A 27,151-nucleotide genomic window follows, 5' to 3' on the forward strand; every position below is an offset into this window, starting at 1 on the left:
CCTGCATCCACCAGCCACAGGCTCCACCGACCTTCTGAACACCTAGCTGCAAACCGACCACCGGCATCCAAATTCTTTCGACACCACACTCCTTCGCCGCCCAGCTTAAGAATTGCCCTCGCCCTGTGCACCAGGTAAGCCGCCGTGCAGCCTCCCGCCATGCCGTCCGCGCAGCCCGCTAACGTTCGCTTCGCCCAGCTGTCCTCTGCGGCTCGCAGCCTGTGGCCCACCATGAGCAGCTCGCAGCCACCACCCTCCACCCTGAAGCACCGCGGCCGCGACAAGAAGCGCCCGGCCACGCCGACCGCCGACAGCCCTGCCGAGAAGGCCAATGGCGCTTTCCAGCGCGCAACCTCCGAGGCCCAGGCCAAGATTGGCGCCGAATGGGACTACAAGATCGCCTTTGCCGTCGTCACACTGCTAGGCTTCTGGACGCGCTTCTGGGGAATCACCCACCCCGACCAGGTCGTTTTCGACGAGGTCCACTTCGGCAAGGTGAGCCGCCCCCCTCAATCCCGCCCTGCGAGCTATCCTGACCCCCGTGTCCGCAGTTTGCCTCGTACTACCTCCAGCGCACCTACTTCTTCGACGTCCACCCTCCCTTCGGAAAGCTGCTCTTCGCTTTCGCCGGCTGGCTCGTCGGCTATGACGGCTCGTTCCTCTTCGAGAACATTGGCGACTCGTACATCACGAACAAGGTTCCCTATGTGGCCTACAGAGCTCTGCCCGCCACCCTGGGCGCGCTCACTGTTCCCACCGTCTTCCTGATCATGTGGGAATCTGGCTACAGTCTTCCGGCTTGTCTGACTGCCACCGCCCTTGTCCTCTTCGACAACGCCCACGTTGGTCAGACCAGGCTCATTCTCCTCGACGCTACCCTGATCTTTTTCATGGCTCTCAGCGTCCTCTGCTACATCAAGTTCTACAAGAACCGCCACGCTGCTTTCTCCCGCAAGTGGTGGAAGTGGTTGATTCTGACCGGCGTCTGCCTGAGCTGCGTCATCTCCACCAAATACGTCGGTCTTTTCACTTTCTTTTCCATCGGAGTTCCCGTTGCCTTCGACCTCTGGGATCTGCTGGACGTCAACCGGAGGCAGGGCCAGCTCTCTCTCCCCGACTTTGGCAAGCACTTCGCCGCTCGCCTGACTGCTCTCATTATCATCCCCTTCTTTTTGTACCTTTTCTGGTTCCAGGTCCACTTCTCCATCCTCAACCGCTCCGGCCCTGGTGATGATTTCATGAGCCCTGACTTCCAGGAGACCCTCAGCGACAATGTCATGACCATGCAGTCCCTCAGCATTGACTACTTTGACGCCATTACTATGCGCCACAAGGAGACCAAGGTGTACCTGCACAGCCACGTGGACCGCTACCCTCTCCGGTATGATGATGGTCGTATTTCCAGCCAGGGTCAGCAGGTTACTGGTTACCCCCACAACGACACGAACAACCACTGGCAGATTCTTCCTGCTACCGCTCCCGTCGATCAGCCGCGCCGTGTCAAGAACGGTGACTTGGTCAGGTTCCGCCACTTGGTGACCAACACTATGCTCCTAACGCACGATGTTGCCTCGCCTTACTATCCGACTAACCAGGAATTCACCGCTGTTGACATGGAGGCTGCCAATGGCGATCGCTTCAACGACACCATTTTCGAGATCAAGATCGAGAACGGCAAGCCTGGTCAGGATTTCAAGAGCATGGGGTCGCACTTCAAACTCGTTCACTGGCCGACCAAGGTTGCCATGTGGACCCACACCACCCCTCTGCCGGACTGGGCCTACAAGCAGGCTGAGATCAACGGTAACAAGAACATCCAGCAGTCCAGCAATGTCTGGTACGTGGACGAGATTCCATCCCTCCCCGTCGATAGCGAACGCCGCGTTCAGGAGCCTCGGAAGGTGAAACAGTTGCCTTTCTTGAGGAAGTACTTTGAGTTGCAGCGGGCCATGTTCTTCCACAACAACGCCTTGACCAGCAGCCACCCGTACTCCAGTTTCCCCATCTCCTGGCCCTTCTTGCTTCGCGGTGTCAGCTTCTGGACGGAGAACGACACGAGGCAGCAGATTTATTTCCTCGGTAACCCGCTTGGCTGGTGGCTGGCTAGCAGCTTGCTTGCCGTCTTCGCTGGTATTATCGGAGCTGACCAGCTAGCCCTCCGCCGAGGTGTCGATGCCCTCGATCTACGTATGTTCTATACCACTAGGTTGCATTGGTCTTCAACTAACTTTGAGTAGGCACTCGCTCCCGCCTCTACAACTCCACTGGCTTCTTCTTCTTGACATGGGCTGCGCATTACGTGCCCTTTTTCATCATGGGACGTCAGCTCTTCCTTCACCACTACCTGCCAGCACACCTGGCGTCGGCGCTTGTGACGGGGGCTCTCGTCGAGTTCATCTTCAACATCGAGCCCCCAAGCGCTGAAGAGATGGAGGCGAAGAAGAAGAAGGGTACCGCCCGTAGCTCTCGTCCCGTCCGCGAGAGGCTGGCAGGTCAGAACATGTACGGCACCTGGGCAGCGACTGGTGTCATTGTTGCAGTTCTTGTGTGGGGCTTCTTCTTCTTCGCCCCGCTCACCTACGGCAAGCCTGGTCTCGACGTGCCTCAGGTCCTTGCCAGGAAGTGGCTCAACTACGACCTGCACTTTGCCAAATAAAGCCGTGGGGCGTCTGTTAGTAGCACAAATTTCGCAGGAGTTGTGGTTGATGGGATCGGTTGGTGATGGGATAGGAAAAGTATGCACAATCAAGTTTCGGCTTGCGGCCATGGATTTGTCTCGTTCATGGCCTCCGATTGCCGGGCAGTTGTGGGCGTACTATGGAAGCTATGTTCGTTCGTGTACACAGTTATCAATAAAGCAGCTTGGAATGAATGTGCGTACGAGAGTCTGGGATAGACACTTTTCCATAGGCCGCTCCTGCGGGCGTGTGGCTGGTAGCGGGGTGGCTGGAGCTTTGACCACCATCATCCAAGCTTCCCTCAGCTGCTACGTACCCGTCACCGCCGTCGTCCCGTGTTCGATCAATGCACTTGTCATTCCATTTGTGCGCTTCCCCATCCCGTCAGAGCTAGTGCTGCTGCCTAACCGACACTTGCCCCCGCGCCAGCAGCCACCTGCGCCGCCATCTATGCCTGGCTACGACATTCGGGCATATCTTTCCATGCGGAGCGTTAAGCCTGCCGACACAACATCCACAACCGCATCCGCCGCAAACGCGTCCTCGACAGAGCAACAGAAACACGGGACAGCCACGCCCCGCACGCCCCACCACTCCTCCACTCTCCCGCCGCGAAGGCATCTACCTTGGCTTCACGGGGCGAAGACGCCGTCGTCGACCACAAGGTCGCCGCGAACGCCTCGGACCGTCCGCATCGCCGAGAGCGCCACCGATTCTACACCCAAGACCGCCATTACCACAGGTACTACTACTACTACTCCTACAACCGCTCGGCGCACCACCCCCGCCGAGAGCGCATATACCATGTCCGCGACCACGACGCCGTCTTTCTCCCGCCACGCGAGCTCCTCGCACCACACGCCGCGCGGCGGCGGCGGCGGCGGCAGCGGTCGTGGCAGCCGCTTTTCCACCGCCACCGGCGGTCGTCGCGGCGGTCGTGGTGGTGCCGCAAACAACGGCACGCCGCGCGGCCGCTTCGAGCACAACACGTGGTACTGCGACTGTCGAGAGGGTGAGAAGGACCTGTTGTTGCCGGCAGAGAGGTTCAGGGTGAAGAAGGAGGGGCCCAACAAGGGGAGGTGGTTTTACGTTTGTCAGAGGAAGCCCGCGGATGAGCGGCGGTGTGGGTTCTTTTTGTGGGAGGAGGATGCGAAGACGAGGATGGAGGAGGCGGTGTTGGCGGCGGGGAAGGGGGAGGAGGGGCGGCCGCAGAGGGGGCCGCAGCAACAGCTGGCGGGTGGTGATGGCGATGTCGGGGGTAGTAGCGGCCTTGGGGTAGGAAAGGCGGCAGGCGGCGGAGGAGTGGTGACCACCGGTGGAGCGGCGGCGAAGAGGAAGTGGCAGGAGGAGGTCGATGGAGAGGCGTCAACAACGGAGGATGAGGATGACGAGGATGAGTATGGGTGGGGCAAGGATGTGGGCGTGGAGGATGCGATTGGGAAAGCGGTGGATGCGGTAAGCACTCCGTCGCGGAAGGTGTTGAAGAGAAACGAGGGCGCGACGCCAGGAGGTTGTAGCGCGATGGTTATGACGCCTGTCTCGCAGCGGGGCAATGGTGGTGCTAAGGCAACGCCTAAGTCTGTGAGGATCAGCGCTACAACGCCGCCCACCGGGGGCGGCGGCGGTGACGATGATGCTAGCGACACCCTCGTTCCGGACGTGCTGGAGGTGCTGAATGAGAATGGCGTCAACCTGGACAAGGAGACCGGCGAAGCGCTGCAGAAAGTGCTCAGGTCGCACACGCTACGCACGCAAGGCCTGGCTAGGGGCAGGGACATTTCGCGCCTGGCCGTGCGCGAGAGGAATGCGAAAATTGGAGAGCTGCAGGCGCGCGTGACGGCTCTAGAGGCGGAGCTTGAGACGCAGAAGGCTGTGATAGCGAACCTTAACTGGCAGAAGGAAACGGGCCAGTTTGACTGAAAACTGGCTAAGACGGTGGATGAGTCCAAGTCTCTCTTGTCCGGATGACTTTGGTCAACTTCTTTCTTATACTCCACGTTTGTTTTTAGGATTCAAAGCCCGTACGATACTGGACCGGATCCGGAGAGGTTACCTCGCAATCGCCGAGGCATGCGAGTGTAATCACTGCGGCGCCACCGTCCAGAGATATCGGGCGTGTCGCATGCCTGTTTCCCTTTTGCTTTCTCTTTTTCCCGGATTGGCTTCTTGTCAGGCGCTAGCACGATACCCGTTATTTCTTCTAATCTCGTGGTATGAATCTTCGAAGGATTGGCCTGTCTGTTGCATGAACTACCTCTCCTTTATAATCTTTGAAACCTGGGCTTGCCTCGTTTTGTCTCCTTTTGTCCTTCGTGCGAAAGTCGCACGCGCTATCCTTGCTGCTGAACTTTTTTTTTTTTTAATGTCTTCTGGCGACGTCAGTTCTGCACCTCGATCGAACAGAGGGATGTCCCTATCGATAGAGCACGAGATGGCTAGGATGAAACACGTGCAGTATTCAGGCATGTTGACTATGTCACACTCCTTGCAGGTTTTTTCTCTTACCTCCTGCCGAATGATGATATTTCGTCTCCAAACTTCTTACCACCCCTGGGACGTGAGTGGCGATCGCCACTCCGGATATTAAATCGGTCATTGTTACCAGGCAACTAAAAGTGATCAAGAGCTGCGGTGCGAATGTATGAACGGCAGCGGGTTTGGTAAGCATACATGCGTTGTAGATCAGTACTGAATCTGGAAATTATCTCACTCTCTGCATCTAAAAGAAACTGCAGTGTCGCCATAAGCAATGTCCGTTGAATGACCCAATAATTAAGTCTTTCCTCGCTGCTGTGCGAGGCGGAGAGGAGTTGACGCATGGCAAGCCGGCGTACTACCGGCGTTAAAGCATGCAGTTGACTGATCGACGAAATAGGTTCGCCTAATATTACTACGACAGGAAAGCAGAGCAATGGTAGACGAGAGAGGCAGTCGAAGTCATACAATGATGTGTGAAAGTCTCCAACCGACCTTCTACAGCCTGGCGCAGATTGATGAAGCGGACAGATCCCACAAGACAAGGGAGTCTCGGAGCTCGGACTGAGGGCTCACGTTGCATCTGGGCGGGGGCCAAGCATTGCTAAGCTTTTGGAAGGCGGTGAATCTGTGGGGAAAGGAAAGGGGCACGTTTGGCGCCGGTGCGTGTTTGATGGCGGCATTTGGGCGGCACGCTAGGGCTGGTTGGCTGGGCGGACGTTTGGGAGTTGTGGGTGTGGGGAAGGACCGCGTAACACAAGCTGGATCGGCTGGTGATAAGAGCTCCTGTTTCATGCTAACGACGCCGTTTCATCTAGCGGTCCAGCAGCCGGTGCAGCAGCTGCAGAAGGGCGGTTGAAGCGGTGAGGGAACTGGGACATGTGCAAGATTGTATGGTACGACGAGCAGTTGGGAAAGAGCCTCACCATGTTGCAGCAGCAAGTGAGCCGGCGTTGGCGCCACAGGGCGTGAGATGGGGAGACCCGAGGATGCAGACTGCCGGCGGCAGTCGTCAGCATGCAAGGTGGGTTGAGGGCTGAGGGAAGGGGTTGGCAGCGGACGGTGTCAGTTTAAGCAGGCGGCCGGGGAGCTGATTGGCTGTGAGGCGACGAAGCTGACGTCAAGGCGTGCGGCGGCGGAAGCGAAAAGCTTGGGTCCGGAAGCGAAGCCAATTGTGTCCGCTGCGTCGTTGCCGTCTCAGATGGCGACCCAACGCCACACAACGTCGCTCAGTCATCATCGATCCTCCGGAAGCCGGCGTGCGTTTTTTGTGCGGCCCGCGTTTTTTATGCGTCCCGCCCGCCAAGTCGCGAAAATGGCGACAGTGCCGGATGGGCCGCCTAGCCGCGAGGAATGCGCCAATGGGCGGCGATGCGCTTTTTGTGCGGAAGCGATGCGCTTGTTGTGCGGAAGCCGCTAGCGTCGAAGAATGGCAGGCTCACTGCACCTGAAGAACAGCCCCTTCCGGCTTAAAATCACCCCAGCCCGTCCCGATCAACTGGCTGTGCGACTTTCACAGACGCCCGCCTGCTCCACCCGTAGTACGCGGTTTCACTTGCATTCCTCCGCGCCAGCTCCTTCGTTCTGCCAACCCCTACAAAAATGGCCGCGCCCAGCTCTGGGCACGCCCACCACGACCCGTGTCGTGTCAACACGACCGTATTCATATCAAACCTGCACTGCCCCTCGTGCGTGACCAGCATCCAAGAGGCCCTCCACACCCTCGACCCCGCCCCGGATTCCATATCTCACAGCATCGTGTCGCACTCGGTCACTCTCTGTCACGACCCCAGCTTGGCTGTCGATCGCATCTCCGACGCTCTGGAACTCGCTGGCTTCGAGGTCCACAGCATCTTCCGGGACTCCCACCCTGTTCACGCCTCGGACCCTTCTCCCGCCGACCTCGATGACCACGATGCCGAGTGGGAAAAAAGTCTAGACCAAGCCGTCCGCCGCTGGAGCCAGTGGAGAAATAGCAGCAAGGTCCCCGACATGACGAAGCGCCAGAGACACATCCAACAGTGCGCGCAGTGCGCCGCTGAGTGCGATCCTTCCAAGAAACACGCCGCTGGTTCGGTCCACGAGCTTGATGCCCTCCGCCTCGTCGACTCCGAGAAGACTTTCGATGCCGAGAAGCACAGCATCGACTCTGGCCTCTCCGGAAGATTCAGCCTCGACTCCGTTGTTTCCACTACTCCCAGGCCGGCCCAGCTTTACCATGCCTCAATCGCCATCACAGGCATGACCTGTTCTGCTTGCGTCGGTTCCATTACCCGTGTCGTCGAGGAGCTCCCGTACGTTCGATCCATTGCCGTCTCCCTCTTGACCCACAGCGCGTCGGTTGAGCTTGAGGGTAAGGACAACGTCAGCAGCGTTGTTGGAGCAATCGAGGACGCCGGGTTCGATGCTAGCCTCGACAACATCGAAGAAGTCGACAACCGCAGGAAATCTGTCCGTCAACCGGTTAGCGACAAGTGGAAGGCGGTCTATTCCGTCGGTGGTATGACATGTAGTGCTTGCACTAATGCCGTTACCGCCGGCGTCCAGCAGCTCCCCTGGGTCGAGTCAGTCAATGTCAACCTCTTGTCGCATAGTGCTACTGTCGTCTTTGACGGAAAGGAACACGCGGACGCGATTAAGGAGGCAATTGAGGACTGTGGTTTTGACGCAGCGCTGGACAACGTGTCGAGGCTGGTGCAGGAGAACCAACAGGATGTTCGTCGCACCATTATGATCCGGATAGACGGAATGTTCTGCCACCATTGCCCGTCAAACGTAGTTGACATCTTGAGCCGGGAATATATGGGTGCGGTGCAGGTTGAGGGCATCCCCACTCTCAAGGAGCCGATCCTGCAGATCAAGTACACCCCGAACGTTCCCCAGAACTTCACCATCAGGCATATCCTCAAGACCATCTCGGATGTCAACCCCGCGCTCGAGCCTGCAATCCACCACCCTCCGACCCTTGAAGAACGGGCTCGCGATTTGCATGCCCGGGAAAGGAAAAGAATCCTTCTGCGGCTTGGTCTTTCCGTCGCTGTCGCCATCCCTACCTTTATCATCGGCATCGTCTTCATGAGTCTTGTTTCGAGCAAGAACACTGCTCGCATGTTCCTCATGGAGCCCATGTGGTCAGGCGGTGTCAGTCGGACTCAGTGGGCGCTCTTCATCTTGGCGACCCCGATCTATTTCCTTGCAGCCGACACGTTCCACAAACGAGCCATCAAGGAGGTTCGTGCCCTGTGGCGACGTGGGAGCAGGACGCCTATTCTTCAGAGGTTCTACCGGTTCGGCAGCATGAACATGTTGATGTCTCTTGGCACTAGCATCGCGTACTTCGCATCTATCGCTGAGCTTGGCCTGAGTGCCACCGGCACTGAGCACGTGGACGAGGAGAATTACTACTTCGACTCAGTCGTTTTCCTTACCATGTTCCTTCTCTTCGGGAGATTTCTCGAAGCATACAGCAAGACCAAGACCGGCGATGCTGTAACTGCTCTTGGAAGCCTTCGCCCTAACGAGGCCGTACTTGTGGACACTGTCCAGATGAGGGACCAGAAGGTGAGCGTCGACCTGCTCGAGGTTGGTGATGTAGTCAGAGTCCAGCACGGAAGCACGCCGCCGTTTGACGGCACGGTCATGGACGCATCCGCCAAGTTCGATGAGTCAAGCCTTACAGGAGAATCACGACTGGTCTCCAAGGAGGTTGGCGACACCGTCTATTCCGGAACAGTGAACAAGGGCAGCCCGATCCAGGTGAAGCTGACCTCAATCTCCGGCTCTTCGATGCTCGACCAGATCATCAAGGTTGTCCGTGAGGGTCAGACTCGCCGCGCGCCCGTCGAGCGGGTGGCGGATATGATCACCAGCCACTTCGTTCCTGTCGTCGTCGCTGTTGCCATCACGACATGGATCATCTGGCTTTCCCTTGGGCTCTCTGGGTCGCTTCCGGAAGACTACCGTAGCAACCACTCTGGAAGCTGGGAGCTTTGGTCATTGCGGTTCGCCATCGCTCTGTTCGTCGTCGCCTGCCCCTGTGGCATCGGACTTGCTTCTCCAACGGCGCTTTTCGTTGGTGGCGGTCTCGCCGCTCGCCACGGTATCCTGGTGAAGGGCGGTGGCGAAGCTTTCCAAGAAGCGAGCTCCCTTGACTGCATCGTCTTCGACAAGACCGGCACTTTGACTCAGGGAGGCGAGCCTGCAGTCACCGACGCTGAGCTGCTGTCGCCTCTGGAAGAGGATGAGGTTTGTGGTCTGGCCAAGCGTCTCGAAGAAAGCAGCAGCCACCCCATCGCCACTGCCATCTCAACCTTCGCCGCCTCCAAAAAAATGCGCGAGTATCAAGTCATCGACATCCAAGAGCTCCCCGGCAAGGGCCTCAAGGGCACTTTCAAGACGGTCGAGCCGCAACCCCGGACCGTGGAAGCCATCATTGGCAACGAGGTCCTCCTCACCGACCATAACGTCATCGTCCCCGCCGCCACCCACGGCGTCCTGGATGGCTGGAAGCGGCAGGGCAAGTCGGTAGCTCTGATGGCCACATGCACGTCTCCAGACGGGCCTTGGGCCCTCACCGCTGACTTTGCCATCGCCGACGCGCTCCGGCCTGAGGCCCGCAGCACAGTCGAGGCACTGCAGGCGCGCGGCATCGACGTGTGGATGCTGTCGGGCGACAACCCGACCACAGCGGTGGCGGTGGGCGCGCAGGTCGGCATCTCGAGCTCAAACGTGATCGCGGGTGTGCTGCCGGACCAGAAGGCGGAGAAGATCCTGTATCTGCAGAAGACGCTGGGCAGCAAGAAGAAGGGCAAGAAGAACAACGGCAGGGCGACGGTCGCCATGGTCGGCGACGGCATCAACGACTCCCCGGCGCTGACCATGGCCGACGTCGGCATTGCCATCGGCTCCGGCTCCGACGTCGCCATCTCGTCGGCCGACTTCATCCTGGTGACCAGTTCGCTCGAGGCGGTCCTGACACTGGTCGAGCTGTCGCGCAAGGTCTTCAGGCGCGTGTGGTTCAACTTCCTGTGGGCCGGCGTGTACAACATCTGCGCCATGCCCATCGCCGCCGGTGTGCTGTATCCTGTCAAGACGGCAGGTGGCAGTCATGTCAGGCTGGACCCTGTGTGGGCAAGTTTGGCCATGGCGATGAGCAGTGTGAGCGTTGTGTGCAGCAGTCTGATGCTGAGGAGTAAGGTGCCTGGTGTGGGGTTCAGACCGAAGACGTGGGAGAAACAGTGAGAGTGCAGAAAGAAAGGGGAATCGGAGTGGGTGTGCTGGTTGTGGTACAGTGTTGGACAGTGGGAGATAAGGGTTTTGGGGCTGTGGTCTTTTTTAGCGCTTTTTTTTTTCGGTTGCTCTTGGTAGGCAGTGATTGATACCCCTGGATGATATTGTCTTTAATTCTCCTCCCTCCTTCTTCGACTTTGTTGCTCTGTCCCCTTTTTCTTGACCCTTTTCTTGATCTTTTTTGGTCAATGTCTAGCTTTGAGGACGGCTGAGCCTTGTGTGAATTGCGGATGGTGGTGCCCGGTCAATCAGCTTAAAGTATACATGCGTCATAGTAGTCGGATGGCTTATATGGAATTACTCTTGGGCTGATAATGGAAAGGAATGAGGCGTTTGTCTAATGATTCCTGTGTGATGAGGTCGCAAGGCTGCGCTCGTGTCTGGAAAGCCGGTGACCGTTGATTGGTTTTGCAAGTTAAGGTCGGCCAGCCTTGTGACTCATTTGCCTACTTTTGTGTCGGGTGCTAAGGTCTAGCCACAGTTTACATTTTTGGCCTCCACAACCAACCCATCGCTTCTTCAGCTTTATTACTTGACAAACACCCCTTAACTTATGTTTTATTGAAAAGGCACTGCGTTTTTCTGAATAAAGCTCTCAGTGACGGTCTGGTCGCTTAGCGGATGACACGAGTATCTACAAGTACTCATGGCACTCACATACCCCGATGCCGATACCGCAATTTTTTCTTGTCTGGGAACTGGATGCTGCTCAATGCGAAGTCAACGACCCTTAGTACTCGGCGTACCAGATAATAGGTGAGATGGCAAAGGGCATCGGGAAAACCCCAGATGATAAGTTCCCTCATAGTGGCGGATGAAGCAGCTTCCCCACTAGCATGCAAATTGCAACAACAGTTGTGCAAGCCGTACATATCTCGCTGCATCCGCATGCTCGGTCTGTACAAACCGGTTAGCAATTCGGCCGTGCAGTTGGGGCCTAGTGAAAGACAGAGAGATATGTCTGACCATATCTAAGCAAGCCTGCATACATGTGTCTGGGACCGCTCTTGTCCTTGGAGCCTTGGCCTTGCTGTCTAGATTCTCAGCCAACACGAGATTCCAAGGCCCGCTTCCGGACAACCAATGGCAGCTAGGATTGACTCCGCCACTTCCGCCTGCTTTCAGACAGAGATACGGAGTACAAAAATGCTAAAGCGAACGTGATATACCTGTTCATTTCTTCGCGATATAAGTTGTGGACGGTAATTGCCGGGATTAGTACTCACAAGGAGGCACGAATCGTGAAGCACCTCGCAAACATCAAGTCTAATTCATGCATGTACATATACGATCCACTCATCCCCGGCTGATTCCTCTCTACACAGCCACTCAAATAGCCCCACCCCACACCAACGCATTCTAATCACCAACACCGAGTGGAAAGATGAGAACGCTTCAGTCTCAGACTGACGGAAAACTCCACCTGACCCGCTGTGCACGCAGTCGCAACCAAGAAAAGACTTTGTCGCATAGCCCTATTTGAGACATTGTACAAGAGAAAAGAAAAAAGGGGTAGGTTGACGCACTCGCACTTTCCCTCCTCCATCCTTTGCAAATTGCCTCACTCCCCACAAGGCCAACCCCCTCCCTCGGAATCATCTATTGTCGCTAGCACAGACGGATACGAGAGGAAGAAAAAATAGGCAAGGAAACCGATCTCACACTTCCTCATCGCTGTCTTCACCGAGCAACTCCCCCTCGTCCGGATCCACCACCGCGTAGTTGCCCCGCGCGAACGAGCCGCGAGTCGTGTACGTCTGGCCCGAGTACCCACCACCACCGCCGCCAAGTCGGTTCGACGCGCTACGCCACAGCGAGCCCGCCAGGAGCGGGATGGCCGAGAGCACGGCGACGACGGCGGAGACGGCCGCGACTGGGTACGTGACGAAGCGGCTGTCGCTGTCGAACGTGGGGTGGCTGTCGCCCAGCCGGATCTGGCCGAATTTGCCGTCCCAGTTGCGCCACACATACCAGCCGATCGCGCCGGCCGCGGCAAACGGAAGGACGACGGCAAAGAAGATGGCGATGCCCGAGGTGCCGTGTTTCTTGTTGTACTCTTCTTCCTTGTGCGGGCACGGCCGGGTGCCGGCGGTGAGGTCGAGCTCCTTACCGCCCTCACACGTTGTCAGGGGGATTCGGCGGTAGCCTGTAATGTAGTTGTACTCAATGACGTTGGGGTTCTTGCAGACAGCGTCATTCTCGACTGGTTCAAGACCCTCGACAAGTACGCATCTGCCGTCATTTTCCTCACGCTCAAAGTTGTAGTCACTGCGGAATTTACGTTAGCTCTGCTGTCAGGACAGGGGAGTCGAACGGCCTTACCATTCGAAGTCGGATCTGCTGCAACTGCAGTTCTTCTTGATGTTGTGCAGCTGCTGGATATCGTGTCCGTTCCAGCACTCAGCGCCGATTTTCTTGCGGTGATATTGGGCAATGTGACCAAACAGGCAGTTTTCTTCCTGCATCGGATGCTTGGGCTCCCACAGCTCATAGTCGCCAGCCTCAGGATCGTTTTCATCGAGATCGCATGTGCGGTCGAACAGCCCGGAAAAGTCCAGGTTGACAGTGACGAGGCCGTCCGAGCGTCCCCAGAGGAGGAAGTTCTTCGATGTGTCGCTGGGAACAGTCGAAATTGAGTCAACGATGATTGGCTTGTCGGGGCTGAACTTGTACGGTTCCCACTTGTTGCCCTCGTCGAGAGAGTAGTAGACGGTGTCAACGGGTTCCGACTCTTGAACAATGACGATGATGGAACCCTGGTCGCCATATTCCCACATGAATGTTCCCTTCATGACCTCATGCCAGGTGATTCCGCCATCTCTCGTGACGAACGTATTTCCGTCCTTGTAGCGACCCAGGTATTCTCCAACGTTGCCAACGCCCATCATCAGCCCGACAGCGGATGGGGAGGAGAAGGTATCCCGGGGATCCTTGCGCTCAGTGTACCCGTGGATGTGCAGAGAACACTTGTCGAGTGCACCAGAACAAGGATACTTGGCGCCATCTGAATCTTTCTCGGGAGGGGGGATCAGAGCCCATTCTCCCCCGTCGTTGTGCGTGATCATAGACTTCAGCTTCTTTGAGGCGCCTTGATCGACTTCATCGGCATTGGCCACGACATTGATCAAAGCCGCACCTTCCAGCCCTTGCATCTTCTCGAAATCGACATAGCCAGCCTCGTTGCGATTGACTTTGGCGATACTGAGGACGTATTCGGTCCCGTTGCTGTTGCTCTTGAGAATGGACCCATACTCCTGGTCCCTTTCGTTGTTCATCGTGACGTGCAGGAAAACGGCGTGCGTCGAACTGTCCAGAACGGTGTAGGCCTGGCGATGTTCCAAGTTGAACTTGTGCGGGAACTTGGCATCGGCGAAAGTCTTGCCGTCAATGCTGACATCCACCTTGAGCCACTTGTGATCATCCGTCTTCTTTGCAACGATGATGAACTCAGCCATGGTAGCAAAATTGGCAACATCCTCGTAGTGCACCGTCTTAGTTTCGAACCAGTCGGTGCTAGACAGAAGCTGAAGAGGCTTTGAGGTATCTTCGCTGGCAAACTGCTCACAGTAAACAAGCTGCTCACTGTCTTCGCGTTCTTCCCTCCAGACGAATTGGCACTTTTGGACGAAGCGAAGCAGCGGCTCCCAGCTTCCTTCGATTCCTCCTTTGGTTGACTTGTAAGCCACAGAGTGGCAATCGCTGCTAGAGCTTTCACAGTCTTGCCGGCCGGTCCAAAGAATCCAGTCCTTCTCGTGTGGATGGAAACCGAGAGTGGATATCCTCTCCCTGGTCGGCGGCTCCGGGGCATCGAAGGCGTGGATACTATTGGGCAAACCACGGTCCTTCGAGTAGTAGACTTTTTTGCCTCCGGTCAAGAAATAGACAATGTCGTTGAAGTATTGATGAGGGTAGATGGTGATGACTTCATCATCAACGGCCGGTTTCCAAGTCTTTCCATGGTCGTGGGTTATCCAAGCCGTGCGGTCGTCGTCAAGCATGACAATAGTCTCATCCGTCTCTTCACGATTCGTGGATTCCGTTCTTTCCAGATAATAGTACTCCCGGAAATCACGGGCATTCTTGAAGCGGTTGAACGTGTGCTCGACCTTTCCGCTCGCCGGTTGCTTCTCAGAGTCCTTGCAGTCGCGCTCTTTGGGTTTGTCAAGGACAACGCCTCCATCCTTGTCACACTTGTTGCCAGGAATAAGACGCCAGCCGGAACTGCCCTCGAAATGCTTGTCTCCTTCTTTGCACTGTCCCTTGGGCACAGGGATCGGGCCGGCCGGGACGCACTCGCCATCCTTGCGAACGAAGTTGAAGTCGCATTCGTAATCCTCCTTGGTACATTTGCATGTCTCCCACTTCGGCTCGGGATCGACAAATTCGTCCAAGATGAAGCAATCTGCATCCGGCTTGCGTCTGCGGAAGGATTGTTTGCGGCCCATGATGCAACTGGGCTTGCCATCTTCAGTCTTACGGGCATGCCAAAGCTCGAAATCATCGTCCTTGCACTTGCGTTCGTGAAGTCCAGCAAAATCCAGGGTATAGATGGCCCAATCGTCGTCGCCTTTGCTCGCTATCAGGACGAACTTGATGCCGGTAGAATCTGGTATGGTGGTGAGCTCGTACGCAGTGACCTTGTCCGGGAGCTTGGCCGATTTCCAGTCCTTGCCGTGGTTCAGAGAATATTGAATCTTGTCGGTTGGTTCTCCATCCTTTATGGCAACGAGTAAAGAGCCCTTGTCTCCAAACTCGTATTTGTAGGGCCCTTCAAGAGCCCGGTGCCAGGTCACGCCTGCGTCGTCCGAAGTCCACAGGTCGCCTTCTTTGTAGGGCCTAAGGACATCGCCAGTATTTCCAATAGCCATAACCAGACCTGGCGCTGCACTAGAGAAGACTTTGCCACTGTTGTGTTGCTCCGTGTAGGAATGCACTTGGAGAATGTGGTCCTTCTCCGTGTGCAGGTCCTGCCATGTCCGTCCGTCGTCGAAGCTGATCTTGGAGTGTAGCTTCTTGGATTCAAACAGGGGGTTCTTCTCAATCGCCTCCCAGTTCTTCACGGTGTTGACGAGTATTACGCCCTGGATGTTCGTGAGCTTCTCAAAGTCGACGTAACCCAGAGCATCACGGTTGGTGTGCGCGATGTTCCGGGTGAAATAGGTTCCGTTCGAGTTGCTGGTGAACATGCTGCCCATGTCCGTGTACGAGGACGACATGACGTCTACTTGAATGCTGTAGTTGGTGGACTCCAGAATGGTGTAGGCATCCTCTTGAAGCTTGTGGTCTTGGCCGAACTCGGCTCTGTGCCAAGTACGGGTGTCGTCCGTCACGTAGAGAGCCATCTCGTCGGTGCCCTCGGCCTTGGCGGCGGCGACAATATAGCCCTTGGCAGAGGCCAGATGCGCAATGCCAGCCACAGTGCGGCCCTCAGACAATGGTGGCTCGATCACATTCTCCCCAAAGTCGTCGGTAATGATAAGGCGGTAGTCCTTGCGCTGCTTCGAGAACTTGCCCTCGGTGACGCACAGGATACGGTTCTGGTCGTACTTGTCGATGGTGGTGGTGAAGACGTCGGTGTTGCGTGCCCACATGCAAATCTTGCGCGAATCAATGAGAGGCTTGAAATGCTCGAAGCCATTCGTGGTGTACCAGGTCTGGGCAGCAGTTAGCAAAGAGAGCGCGGTGGCGAGGACGGATGCGCACCTTTCCGACGCAGCCTCCGAAAAGATCGCAGCGCTCAGCGCCGTGGAAGAGGACTCTCTCAGGGTCGTCGGTGTGCCAGCTGATGGGGGACTGGCCGGCAGCGGCATCGGTCTCGAAGGCGCGCCATGTCTCGCCCTGGTCCTTAGTGTACCAGTGCTTCTTCTCCTTGCCTAATGCCACGGCAACCTTGTTGTTGTAGGGGTGGTGGAGGATGCCGACAACCTGGCGTTCGCCGAGCGGGCGGTCGAGGTACTCCCAGTCGAGGCCGGCGTTGGTGGTGCGCCACACCTTGCTGTTGCCATACTCGATGGTAAGGGCGGTCTCGGTGTCGTCGAAGAAGAAGAGGCCAGTTGGCGGCGTCTCGAACTTGTGCTTCTTGATGGTTGGCTCGTCGGCCTTGGCGGCGGCGCCGATAGCCAGCAGCGCGCTGAGCCACACGGCGTTTTTCAGTATCATGATGGCATGGGGATGCGAGGGAGTGGCGGGCGGAGGACGGAGGACGGATCGACAGGTGTTGTCCGGAGGAGGATGCGCCTGGAGCTGTGAGCTTGCTGCCACCGGCTGCCTAGCGCGTATTCGAGTTCAGCCTCAGGCTGGTTACGTATCGCTCCCAGAGAGCTCGGACCACGCGTGCGACAGCTCCGGTTGCAGCCCCGTCGCCTCGACCGTCCTGGCAACCACCGGCTCTGCTTGTCGAAACTCACAGTAGGTCCTATCGCCTGCATTGGCTTGCCCGTCCGACGGCACCAGCGACGCGTCGGTGAGCCGATATGTAGGGGTCCAGTGACAGCGCTCGGCGGAGGCCGCCACCCACAACTCCGCGTGTCGTAGGGCGCGTTCGCCGGCCCCGGCAACTCCATCGTCGTCGTTTCAGTCCCGCCTCGCATTCTACATATACATCTTTTTCTGTCGACTGCCTCGCGCCTTGGAGCCCCACTTGTTCCGTGCGCGTCCGGCGTACTCCTAGCGTAGCCACCGGGCGCCTTTCTGCCGGCATCGCACTGCATCTCGTCCCAATCAAAAGATTTTTGCTCTGCATTTTACCCATAGTTCACACCGCTGGACACATAGCGCTGCAGCAACCGTCCAGAAGAGCATTGCAACAGTCAGTGACCGTAGGCGAGCAGCCCCAGCACTGATCCACACAGCTGAAACCACCCCTACCCAGGCCCGCGCGTCCGTCCCATTCGGAGCCCCTTTGGTGCGCTAGTATTCGTGGTGTGGGCTGCAACTACCGCATTTGGGTGGCGTTTTCCCGATCATGGAGCAAGAGAGCCGTCAGGACCATTGGCTTGGCCGCTACGCCAACGACTATCACGCCTGGCGTCGAGCGCAACACCACGGAAGACAAGTTTTCCAGAGGCCTCTCGGACTTATCGAGACGTCTTTTGACAACGATGGAGCTTTTTTCGGCGGCAGGGCCGACGTAAACACGGCCATATCCTTCGAAATTCGGAGCAATCTGACGCCTGAGCAATTGCGCCAAAGGATCGTTCTCGCCTGGGCCAATCTTCGGCTTCATCACGTTCTCCTCATGTCCACTGTCAGCCGGGACCCGGTGACAGACTACAGGCAGTTTGTTCTTGGTCTGCCCACAACGGACGCCGAGGTGACCGAAAACGCCTTGGAATCCATCACATTTCTTGAAGATCACTACGGCCAAGTAGACATGAACGATTGGTACAAACACATCAGCAACACAGCTCGAGTCGTGGACTCAGATAAGACCTTGTCGCGGCTTTTCGTCCACCCAATTGCCTCCGTCTCCCAGCACACCTTCCAGCTGACCTTCACGCTCGTATGCGCACACGAGATATGCGACGGTGTCGTTGTACTCTACAACTGGGGGCCGCATTTGCTCGAACTCTTGAACAAGCCAGAACAAGACCTCCGCAGAGGACTTGAGGCCGAAAGGTCTCCGGATCGTCTCTGGAGCCGTCTCCCCAGAGCACAAGAAGATCTCTATCCGTTGGTCCAGGGCAGCCCGGCACGTAAGAGGTGGTTCTGGGCCGTCATGAGAATTCTCCGACATGTCCGTAGGCCGCCACCACCAGGTTTCGCCAACCCTCTAAGGCGGAGAGACCGGAGAGAGCAAGCTGTGACGTTGGCCCCAAAGTACCCCGAGGTTTTGGACTACTCGGAAGACCGCAAGCCGCCCATGAACAGCTTCAACGTCAAAGCCGAGCTCTCGAGGGAAGCTACTGCTCGTATCGAGCGACTCTCGAAATCAGTCGGTGCTAGCGTGGGTGCCGCCTGCTTCGCTCTTGTGGGCATGGCTATGATGGAAATCGAAGAAGCTAGAGACCCGCACACACTGCTGTCAGAACGCCTGCCGTACGTCGGCTCTTTCCCAATCAACCCTCGCCCGTTCTTTGGTTACACGGGCCCCGCGGATTCAGTCATGCTCACCTTCAGCGACGGCATATGGTTACCATTCCTGCCGTCAGACTTGCCTGCCGAGGGAAGGTTCAAACTCCTGGTCCGTCAGGCGCACAGGCAACTGGGTCTGTACCAGAAGCGGATTCGGGGCGAGAAGATGAAGGGGAGCTTTGACCCTACCGATCCAGCCCGCATTATTGCGTCGAGCTACCTTCTGGCTGTCGAAAGGGCCGACGCAATGAGGCCGGAGCATCTGAAGACCGGAGTCAATCCCCAAGGCGCCTACCCAGCCAACTTCAAGTGGAGGCCGGCAACGTGTGGTGTCAGTTCGATCGGGTCTATAAAGAACTTCCTCGCCCGGGGAAAATACAGCCTCGACGAAGACACGGTTCGGAAGAACGGGCTTGCTGCGGACCTCTACACCTTTGACCGAACTGGTGTGCGTGCCCGAGACTTCGAGTTTTTGTGTGGATGCTGGGGTTCAGAGGAGGGACTGAAGTTCAGCGTCTCGTATGATGGCAACGCCATAGACGAAGAAAGTGTTTTGGTGTGGAAGGCTCTGATGGAGGGGATGTTCGAGTCCAGCACGAAGTCCAAGCTGTAAATTGGAAAGGCAGCGGCGCGTGTGGCTGGATGGCGACGGATCTTCAGCTGGCTGTTGGGGTCCAAATTGGGGCATTCTTCACGCATGCCGAAGCTACATATGGAATGCTTACACCACCCTGGCATAGCGGCGCCGCGGATGCCTTGAAGGCAGACGCAGTGGCAATATGCAATGGGCTGATTATATCCGCCATGGTTGCACCAGCCGGCGCTTCACGCACTGTCAGCGCAGCGTAAGCCTCCTCGCAAGGCCTATGTCTAAAGATGCAAACGTTCCGCTCAGCCTCGTCGCCGCAGCTTCGAGTTGCTCCGCCGCTCACATGTGCATCAACAGCCAATCAAGAGGGGAATAGTGAAGCTGAGAGGGGCTAGCTGAGCGGGAGATGAGCGGAAGCGACGGCCGTGACAAGGGCCCGCCTGCAAGGCAAGGGCCCAAGCACCAGTGCATTTTTGGGCACATCGCCCGCGGCCCCCGTCAGAACACAGTGTGGAGGGCAGGCATCATGCGCCGAAGCCACCACCGGCGGCCGAAAAAGGACAGATGGAGGTGGGCTGCTAGGGCCCCGCTAAACACACGGCTGCCGCTGATCACCGCTCCAAAGCCCGTCCGCTGACATCAATAATCACACGCGGCGGCCTACGCGCCGGTCTCCCCGGCCTGCTTAGGGCTGATGTTGCGTCCGCCTGAGGCTGTGAATCTTGTGCAACTCTCGTTGAGCACGCGCAGCGCCGTATAAACGCGCGCGTGCTTCTTTCCCCGTCTTGCACGCAGCAGTGGCGAAACACGCAGCTCAGGCCTAATAACCGTCTTATCGTCTATCAAACCGCAACACTGAGAACACGACCCAGCCTCCTATTTCTAGCCCCGTCGCTGGCCCGACTCCTCTCTTCTCTTCCTCGGCCCTGATTCCCAAAGAACAAAAAAGAAATGCTCTGGACCCGAGACAAGGGCGATTGCCCTTCGCCCAGCAAGAAGAAAACCAACGGCTTCTCCCCGTCGAGGCTGAAGATGCTGCGCGCCGAGACAGTCAAGCTCCTGCCCTCGCGAATCGGCAGCCCTCGCGGCGCTGCAGGTCCCAGCCCGCTGCCGTACACGTCGAATCCCGCCCAGCTCATCTGGAGCGACCTCAAGCTGTTCTTCCGTGTCTCCTACCTGCTGCCCGCCATCTTCTTCCCCTGGGGCAAGCGGCGCGGCGACGAGATCTACCCCGACCTGGGCAACGGCATCCAGCTCAGCTGGCAAATCACCCTCATCGTCTACCAGGTCCTTTTCATCTTGTCTCTGCCCTTCTGCCTCATCCTGCCGCTGGCCTGGTTCCTCATCTACGCCGCCGCCGCCATCGCCCTCTGCGTCCCAATCTGGATGATTGTAAACGGGAGGAAGCACGAGGTGCATTCCCGCCGCGACATCGCCTCCGAGCACGAGCACCCAGACGAGCTCTGGATCTTCATCAACGGCGTTGCCGTCGGGTGAGTGAAATAGCCCCTTTCCCGGCGAATCTGCCCATATACGTCACGTGTTGCTAACAGGCATCTCTTCCCACCTTCAGGAGGTACTGGCTGCAAGCGAACCTGGACAGGCTTGCCAGGATCTTCGGGCGGCCTATAACCGGAATCCACAACAAGACGAACGGCCTGATCTTCGACCTGGTCCAGTGCATGATCGAGCGCAACCTCAACTACTCCACCCAGGACATCCGCGATGCCTACAAGCTCGTCAAGGACGCCCTCATGGACGCCAACCGCAAGAAAGTCGTCCTCATCCTGCACAGCCAGGGCGCCCTCCAGGGCAGCCTGATGATCGACTGGCTGCTCGCCGAGCTGTCCGAGGACATCTTGCAAAAGCTAGAGGTTTACACCTTTGGCAACGCCGCCAATCACTTCAACAACCCCGCCAAGTCTTCCTCTCACCCACGTGACGACGAGGATGGCGAGGGTCGCAGACGAAAGAAGGCTATCCGCTACATCGAGCACTATGTCAACGACGAGGACATGGTTGCCAGGTGGGGCGTGCTGCATTTCATTCACGAGCCGAACCGCTTCATGGGGCGTCTTTTCCAGCGCAAGGGCACCGGCCACCTGCTCAACCAGCACTACCTGAACTACATGTTCCCGCTGGGCTCGGATAACCGAGTGCTTGACAAGAACGACTTCATGGACAGTGAGGTTGATCTTGACCACGACGATTTCGACGTTGACAGGGAGGGGCTGGAAGATAGCTTGTGCGATCTCCTGAGTGGCTCCGATTCAGACTCCGACTCAGATGACTCGGACAAAGCTATTGTTAACGACTTCAACAGTCCCGTCCTTCCTGTCGCTTCGACCCATTCGTTGGCAAGTAGTTCGCGACGTTTGCCGAAGTACCCAAAGGTCAAGGACTTCAGTCGTCTCTGGCAGTATCGAAACGGGCGGTGCCCACGAGAGTAGGCGATGCATCATCGGCATTTGGATTTCCACACGGCGTTTGGTATCTTCCGCTACAACGCTTGGACGTTGAAAGTTAGGGAAGAAAGGCGGCGCGCTGCCACGAATCCTGGGGTTTTCTCATCAGCACGGCGTTGATCAGTTTGCGTCACCTTTCAGTAGACGATCGGATTGCTAGATAATTTGAAATAGTCACGATGGATATCTCGGAGCTCGATGACTAGTATTGCACGAGGATCTATGTAACAGGCGGAGAATTGTTAGATGGCCAGTCGAGTGCTGGTTTCTTTTTCTAAGCCTTCTGGGCAACGATCCCTGCACGTCATTAGCACGATTGCGGGGGTTTGCCTCGTTTGGCGGAAACTCACTCTCAACGTCGGCGACGCTCTGGTCCAGGATCTGCTTGAGGGTCTTGGGGTTCTCAAGCTCCTTCTCGATCTTGGCAATGATGCTCTCGGCGAGCTCCTTCTGCTGCCTCTGCTTGACCTGGCCCTCGTAACGGACCCAGGAGTCCAGGACGGTCTTGGCCTCGTGAGCGAGGGCAGTCTTCTGCTCGAGCTCATAGGCCTGGGCCTCGAGCTTGGCGGTTTCCTGCAACCACTGTCAGGCTTCCTCGGCCCAGCGGATATCCCAAAAATAAGGCGCAATGCGCGCCCAACGGCACGGCTGCATTCGGGATCATACCTTCGAAACCTCGAAGAGCGCCTTCGTGGTGTCAATGACGCCGCTCAGGTCCTTGACGCTCTCAATGCGATTCTGGACGGCCTGGGTGTGCTCCTGGCGCGCCGAGTTCAAGATGCCCTTGATCTTGTTGTTCTGGGCCTCGGCCCACTCCCTGTACATGGGGCCGCCGTACTTGCCAACGGCGAAGAAGACGGTCAGGAGGGACAGCATGACGATAGACTCCTCGTTGATGACATAGAGCTCGTTGCTGATGGCGGCGGCAGACAGACCAGCGCCGGTGGAGAGGATGGCGGCCTTGGACACGAGGCTGTTGCCGGGCAGCGAGTCAATGATGGACTGCGCCTTCTTCTTGGGCTCCTCGGTCGGGACATTGGAGGCAGCGCGGGCCTGGGCGAAGACGGCGGGAACGGCGCGAACGGGGACGGTTGGGCGGAGGCGGGCGGCGCCTGTACGCGGTCAGTTGGGGCGCCAATCGCTCCGGTCGCTCTCGGGCTGGGTTGTGGCATACCGACGGCGCTTCTTGCGAGACGCGAAGCCATTGTTGCGGATGGGAGCGGAGAGGTATTCGACGGCTTGACGTTTGGTGAGGAGCTCGGAAGTCGAGTTGCAAGAACCTGAGGACGGCTTGGCATCGGCGCCGATGCGCACGGACCGTGACCATCGGCGTCCGTCCCTCGTAACTTTTTCGATGCGCAAGCAACGCGACAGCCTACCCACCCACGCGCATTGCACCCCTCGAAACGCCCATGATGGCCCCCGGAGTAGTCGCTGGCCACAAGAGAAAGCGGATCGCCGAAAAGGGCGCCGCCGAGAAACGCTCGAAACCCAAAGCTTCCTCCAAATCCGCACCCACCGATGGCGACGACGAACAAGCTCGAATCCTGCTGCTGGAAAGCCAAATCACCGAGTCGCGCCGCCACTACAACAATGTTGTTGAGTTGATTAAGCTGGCAAAAGACAACAGTACGGAGGAGTCCGCGACCCTCGCCATGGTTGCGCTTTGTCGCGTTTTCTGCCGGCTGCTGGTCGCCGGGAGCATGAAGAAAAGCAAGGGCCTGCCAGATTCCGAGATTATGATCATCCAGTGGTTGAAAGAGAGGTACAAGGAATATGTGGATGTGCTCCTGCAGCTGCTGAAGAGTGGGGAGCCTGTCTCGCAGAGCACTGCGCTCACTCTTGCTATGCGCCTGGTCAAGGAGGAAACTTCAGCTCAGAAGGGATCCGGAGACGATGCATGGAGAAATGGCGTGTTCTACCAGTTGGTGTACACCTTGCTCGCTTCGGCTACTGCCGAGCACGCACGCGAGGAGTTCGTGGAGAAGTTCATTGAGGAGCATGATGATGTCAGGTTTTACGCCCTGATTGCGATTGCGTACGCTGCCTCCATATCGACTTGTGAAGTATGTTGCTGACTTCGGTAGGTCATGCCTGAAGAACTCGCCTTCCCCCACCGAGCAGGAACAGACTGTCGCCAGCAGTTTGTCGGTTCTTTCTAGCCTGGAAGGTGTTCCGGAATCCAAGGATGAGCTTGAGGATTTCTACGGCCCGGAGCCCGATCACCAAAAGCACCAGCTCTATTCGCTGTCCGCGCACAAGAGACAAGGCCAGGATGCTTGGCTTGCTCTGTTCCGAGCAGGTCTGGACAAGGAGCAGAGGAAGACTGTTTTGAACATCATGACTTATAAGGTCACACCGTGGTTCTCCAAGGTCGAGATGCTCATGGACTTCCTCACTGACTCGTATAACGTGGGCGGCGGTACCTCGCTGCTAGCGCTCTCCGGTGTCTTCTATCTGATGCGGGAAAAGAACCTGGATTACCCCTCGTTCTTCACCAAACTCTACTCCCTCCTGGATGAGGGAATCCTGCACTCGAAGCACAGATCACGGTTCTTCCGCCTCTTGGATGAGTTCATGTCGTCCACTCACTTGCCGGCGTCGCTAGTAGCCAGCTTTATCAAGCGACTCTCGCGGCTGGCACTTCATGCACCGCCGGCGGGCATCGTTGTTGTCATTCCTTGGGTGTACAATATGCTGATGAAGCACCCTGCATGTACTTTCATGATCCACAGAGTGACGAGGGATCCCGAAGTGCGGCAGAAGCTTGAGGAGGAGGGTATGGATGATCCATTCAGAATGGAGGAACCCGATCCGATGGAGACCGACGCTATCGAGAGCAGTCTCTGGGAACTCGAGACGTTGCAGTCCCACTACCATCCCAACGTCGCCACTCTTGCCAAAATCATCTCTGAGCAGTTTACTAAACGATCTTACAATCTGGAGGATTTCCTGGATCACTCATACAATGGGGTAAGTCTCACGCAACACAGCACTCCTGAGTGTACAGCAGACACTAACAAAAATCCATAGTTGATTGAAGCAGAATTTGGCAAGGAGATAAAGAAGGCTCCGGTTGTGGAGTATGAGATACCAAAGAGAATCTTCACGGCGGAAGGCTCCGACTTCGGGCCTCTTGGTGGACTTATGTCCAAAGTGCTGGAGACTTGTTAGATTCGCCTCATGGACGAAGCAATATGAAGATTTCCACCGGTCGCTTGCCACCGTTCACTCCTGAATTTCTGCCAAGTTGATAATGGTCGAACGAAGCCCGACCGTTGAGATGCAATGAAGATCTCAATTTTTGGCATCTCAGTCGGTATACAAAGGGGTCAGCGGGGATCAAAATCACGAACAAGCTCAGACCGGTTCGGTACCCGCTGCATGAATGAAGCAGAAGCTTAAAGTGGAAAAGCTTCGGTGCATTCGCTGCGAGTCATGTCGTAGGGCTGAGACAATCACGTGTAGCGTCGACCTCACTTCGTGCGCGCCTCAAACTCCCGCCTTCCCTCATCTTCCATCTTGTCGCACAGCCACCTGCAACATTGCGCGCACAGCTCATCGAGCCCTTGCTGTTCGCTTCTACTCACCCGTGCTTCCGCACTCACAGTCGAAACGCTCAACATGTCCGAAGACAGCGAATTGCAAGCAAAGATCGCGGCTCTGGCCGGTAAGCCGCAGACTACCAAACACTGTCGCCGCCCGCCCTGACAAACGTGTCCGCCGCAGGAAGGATCAACGTCCACAAGCAGCAGCAACAACAGCAGAACGATGACTACCAGCCTCCCACCCATTATGGTAACCCTGCGAAACGAACAGCTCGCCACCATGAGGATAGCATCGCTGATACCGGACAAGGTCGCGGTCGCGGACGTGGCGGTTGGGCGCCCTACCGTGGCACCCCATACGGCGCTCCGCGTGGCCGTGGTGGCAAGGTGTTCAACCGCACTCTGGTCTTGAACAACAACCGAGCCAGTAGCGCTTCGTCGGCCGATGTCACTTCTCCAACCAACGGAACCACTGCGGCCGGCACCCCTTCGCCGCTCACCAATGAGCCATCTGGATGGGTCGTCAAGCGTGATAGGCATATGCAGCTGATCAACCCCGCTATCTACGATCAGGTGGCCCAGCAGCGGGCCAAAGATATAGAGCAGAGCGCTGAGCAGCGCCGCCAGCAACGCAATCTGAAGGAAAAGGCCAGGCTCAGCAAACACTTTCAGATCAAGCAGGAGCCTGGACATGCCCCGATTGGAAGCCACGCTGCCACGACCACACAGAACTACGAAATCGAAGTTGACAACATCCGCTTCCGCGTCACCGACGGCGGCAGCAAGCTCGTCAGGATCTCTAGTACGTCGACGGACATGGCCGCTGAGATGGTAAATGGACGTTCTAAAAATGCGATAGACGATCCCAACACGGCACGCGCAACTCCGAAGCAGGCTAAGATTGGTGGTGTGACGTTCTTGAGAAGCAAGAACGGAAACCTCTACCGTTCTGGACTCATCAAGAACAAGCAGTACGTCTGGATAAGGAGTGCAGCCACCAGCGGACTAACGTCGCCGCAGGAACAAACCTATCAAGAAGATCAATGAGCCTTGCCCAAGGTTCACTACCACCGGTTGGCCCTTTCCCTCCCACTCAAAGGATAAACGCGAGGGCCTGCGCCTCGCCGTCCGGTTCGTATACCCCACTAACGCGAAGAGCAGGAACGTGCGCCAAGGGGCCGCTATGTCGCTATCTGCATGACCCGCACAAGGTTGCCATCTGCAAAGACTATTTGCTGAGAGGCAACTGCGCGCTTGGCGACGGTTGCGACCTGTCGCACGACCCCACGCCCAATCGTGTCCCTGCATGCGTGCATTTCATGCGCGGCAACTGCACGAACGACGATTGCCATTACGCGCACATCAGAGTTAACCCGACTGCGTCTGTGTGCCGTGCTTTTGGGACGCTTGGCTACTGCGAGAAGGGATCTGACTGCGCTGAGCGCCATGTGTTTGAGTGTCCTGACTATGCTAACCATGCAGTTTGCCGCAACCCGAAGTGCCGGCTCCCTCACGTTGACCGGGCTGGCCAGATCCGCAAGGCAGCCGCGGCGCAAACGGCCAGTGCCGAGCTGGGGTCCCCGGATTTGTCAAGTGACGATGAGTACGACGAGATCGACAGCGACGACGTCGATTCGGACGACGGGATTGAGGAAGACATTGTCATGCAAGGCTCGGGTGACAACGGTCAGGAGCTGTCGCGGCAGCAGGACTTTGTGGGCTTCTGATCAGCCAGAGTAAGTGCCCACGACAACAGGTGAATGGCGATTGCAGCCTCCCTTTTGCACCCGCATGGAGAAAGAGGAGAGATTCCCACTTGTTGTAGTGCTATTTCCAGGGCCACCGACTTCCCATTCGGTGGAACCTTCATTCCGGCCGCGGCGTGCTCAGTGTAGGCCGCTGCGCAGCATTGCTTGGAGTCATTGGATTCGCGGCCGCAGAGGCGTGATACCCGTCGATGGATTACGGACGAAGAGTGTATAGTAGCTCGGGCAGAGAAGAAATGAAAACGGTCTCGAGAAAATTAACCTTCTC

At 57.1% G+C, this 27,151-nt stretch overlaps 9 protein-coding genes across 9 annotated transcripts; 7 read left to right on the top strand and 2 right to left on the bottom strand.

The window, feature by feature from the left end:
- Nucleotides 1–159: 159 nt before the first annotated feature.
- PMT4 (Dolichyl-phosphate-mannose--protein mannosyltransferase 4) lies at nt 160–2,656 on the top strand (the record flags this gene model as incomplete). The annotated part of the gene is made up of 3 exons (XM_066779514.1): nt 160–495; nt 552–2,187; nt 2,238–2,656. 3 exons carry the CDS (start codon nt 160–162, stop codon nt 2,654–2,656), a joined length of 2,391 nt encoding a protein of 796 aa, XP_066630318.1.
- A 1,472-nt stretch (nt 2,657–4,128) lies between these two features.
- Nucleotides 4,129–4,598, top strand: SLS55_008100 (uncharacterized protein; the record flags this gene model as incomplete). Its single annotated transcript, XM_066779515.1, has 2 exons — nt 4,129–4,133; nt 4,196–4,598. 2 exons carry the CDS (start codon nt 4,129–4,131, stop codon nt 4,596–4,598), a joined length of 408 nt encoding a protein of 135 aa, XP_066630319.1.
- A 2,157-nt stretch (nt 4,599–6,755) lies between these two features.
- On the top strand, nt 6,756–10,394 carry SLS55_008101 (uncharacterized protein; the record flags this gene model as incomplete). Its single annotated transcript, XM_066779516.1, has 1 exon — nt 6,756–10,394. The coding sequence occupies one exon, from the start codon at nt 6,756–6,758 to the stop codon at nt 10,392–10,394; it is 3,639 nt and encodes a 1,212-aa protein (XP_066630320.1).
- Nucleotides 10,395–12,100: 1,706 nt separating this feature from the next.
- VPS10 (vacuolar protein sorting/targeting protein PEP1) lies at nt 12,101–16,601 on the bottom strand (the record flags this gene model as incomplete). Its single annotated transcript, XM_066779517.1, has 3 exons — nt 12,101–12,710; nt 12,765–16,096; nt 16,146–16,601. The coding sequence occupies 3 exons, from the start codon at nt 16,599–16,601 to the stop codon at nt 12,101–12,103; spliced, it is 4,398 nt and encodes a 1,465-aa protein (XP_066630321.1).
- Nucleotides 16,602–17,679: 1,078 nt separating this feature from the next.
- Nucleotides 17,680–19,128, top strand: SLS55_008103 (uncharacterized protein; the record flags this gene model as incomplete). The annotated part of the gene is made up of 1 exon (XM_066779518.1): nt 17,680–19,128. One exon carries the CDS (start codon nt 17,680–17,682, stop codon nt 19,126–19,128), a length of 1,449 nt encoding a protein of 482 aa, XP_066630322.1.
- A 927-nt stretch (nt 19,129–20,055) lies between these two features.
- On the top strand, nt 20,056–21,554 carry SLS55_008104 (uncharacterized protein; the record flags this gene model as incomplete). The annotated part of the gene is made up of 2 exons (XM_066779519.1): nt 20,056–20,597; nt 20,678–21,554. The coding sequence occupies 2 exons, from the start codon at nt 20,056–20,058 to the stop codon at nt 21,552–21,554; spliced, it is 1,419 nt and encodes a 472-aa protein (XP_066630323.1).
- A 289-nt stretch (nt 21,555–21,843) lies between these two features.
- ATP4 (atp4 subunit B of the stator stalk of mitochondrial F1F0 ATP synthase) lies at nt 21,844–22,774 on the bottom strand (the record flags this gene model as incomplete). Its single annotated transcript, XM_066779520.1, has 4 exons — nt 21,844–21,866; nt 21,920–22,142; nt 22,236–22,681; nt 22,744–22,774. The coding sequence occupies 4 exons, from the start codon at nt 22,772–22,774 to the stop codon at nt 21,844–21,846; spliced, it is 723 nt and encodes a 240-aa protein (XP_066630324.1).
- A 210-nt stretch (nt 22,775–22,984) lies between these two features.
- On the top strand, nt 22,985–24,743 carry NOC4 (Maturation and nuclear export of 40S ribosomal subunits interacting protein; the record flags this gene model as incomplete). The annotated part of the gene is made up of 3 exons (XM_066779521.1): nt 22,985–23,607; nt 23,657–24,542; nt 24,603–24,743. 3 exons carry the CDS (start codon nt 22,985–22,987, stop codon nt 24,741–24,743), a joined length of 1,650 nt encoding a protein of 549 aa, XP_066630325.1.
- A 450-nt stretch (nt 24,744–25,193) lies between these two features.
- On the top strand, nt 25,194–26,844 carry SLS55_008107 (uncharacterized protein; the record flags this gene model as incomplete). Its single annotated transcript, XM_066779522.1, has 3 exons — nt 25,194–25,239; nt 25,299–26,105; nt 26,600–26,844. 3 exons carry the CDS (start codon nt 25,194–25,196, stop codon nt 26,842–26,844), a joined length of 1,098 nt encoding a protein of 365 aa, XP_066630326.1.
- Nucleotides 26,845–27,151: the final 307 nt, after the last annotated feature.

This window comes from Diplodia seriata, assembly GCF_021436955.1.
Source record: "Diplodia seriata strain FDS-637 chromosome Unknown scaffold_8, whole genome shotgun sequence".
NCBI lineage: Eukaryota > Fungi > Ascomycota > Dothideomycetes > Botryosphaeriales > Botryosphaeriaceae > Diplodia > Diplodia seriata.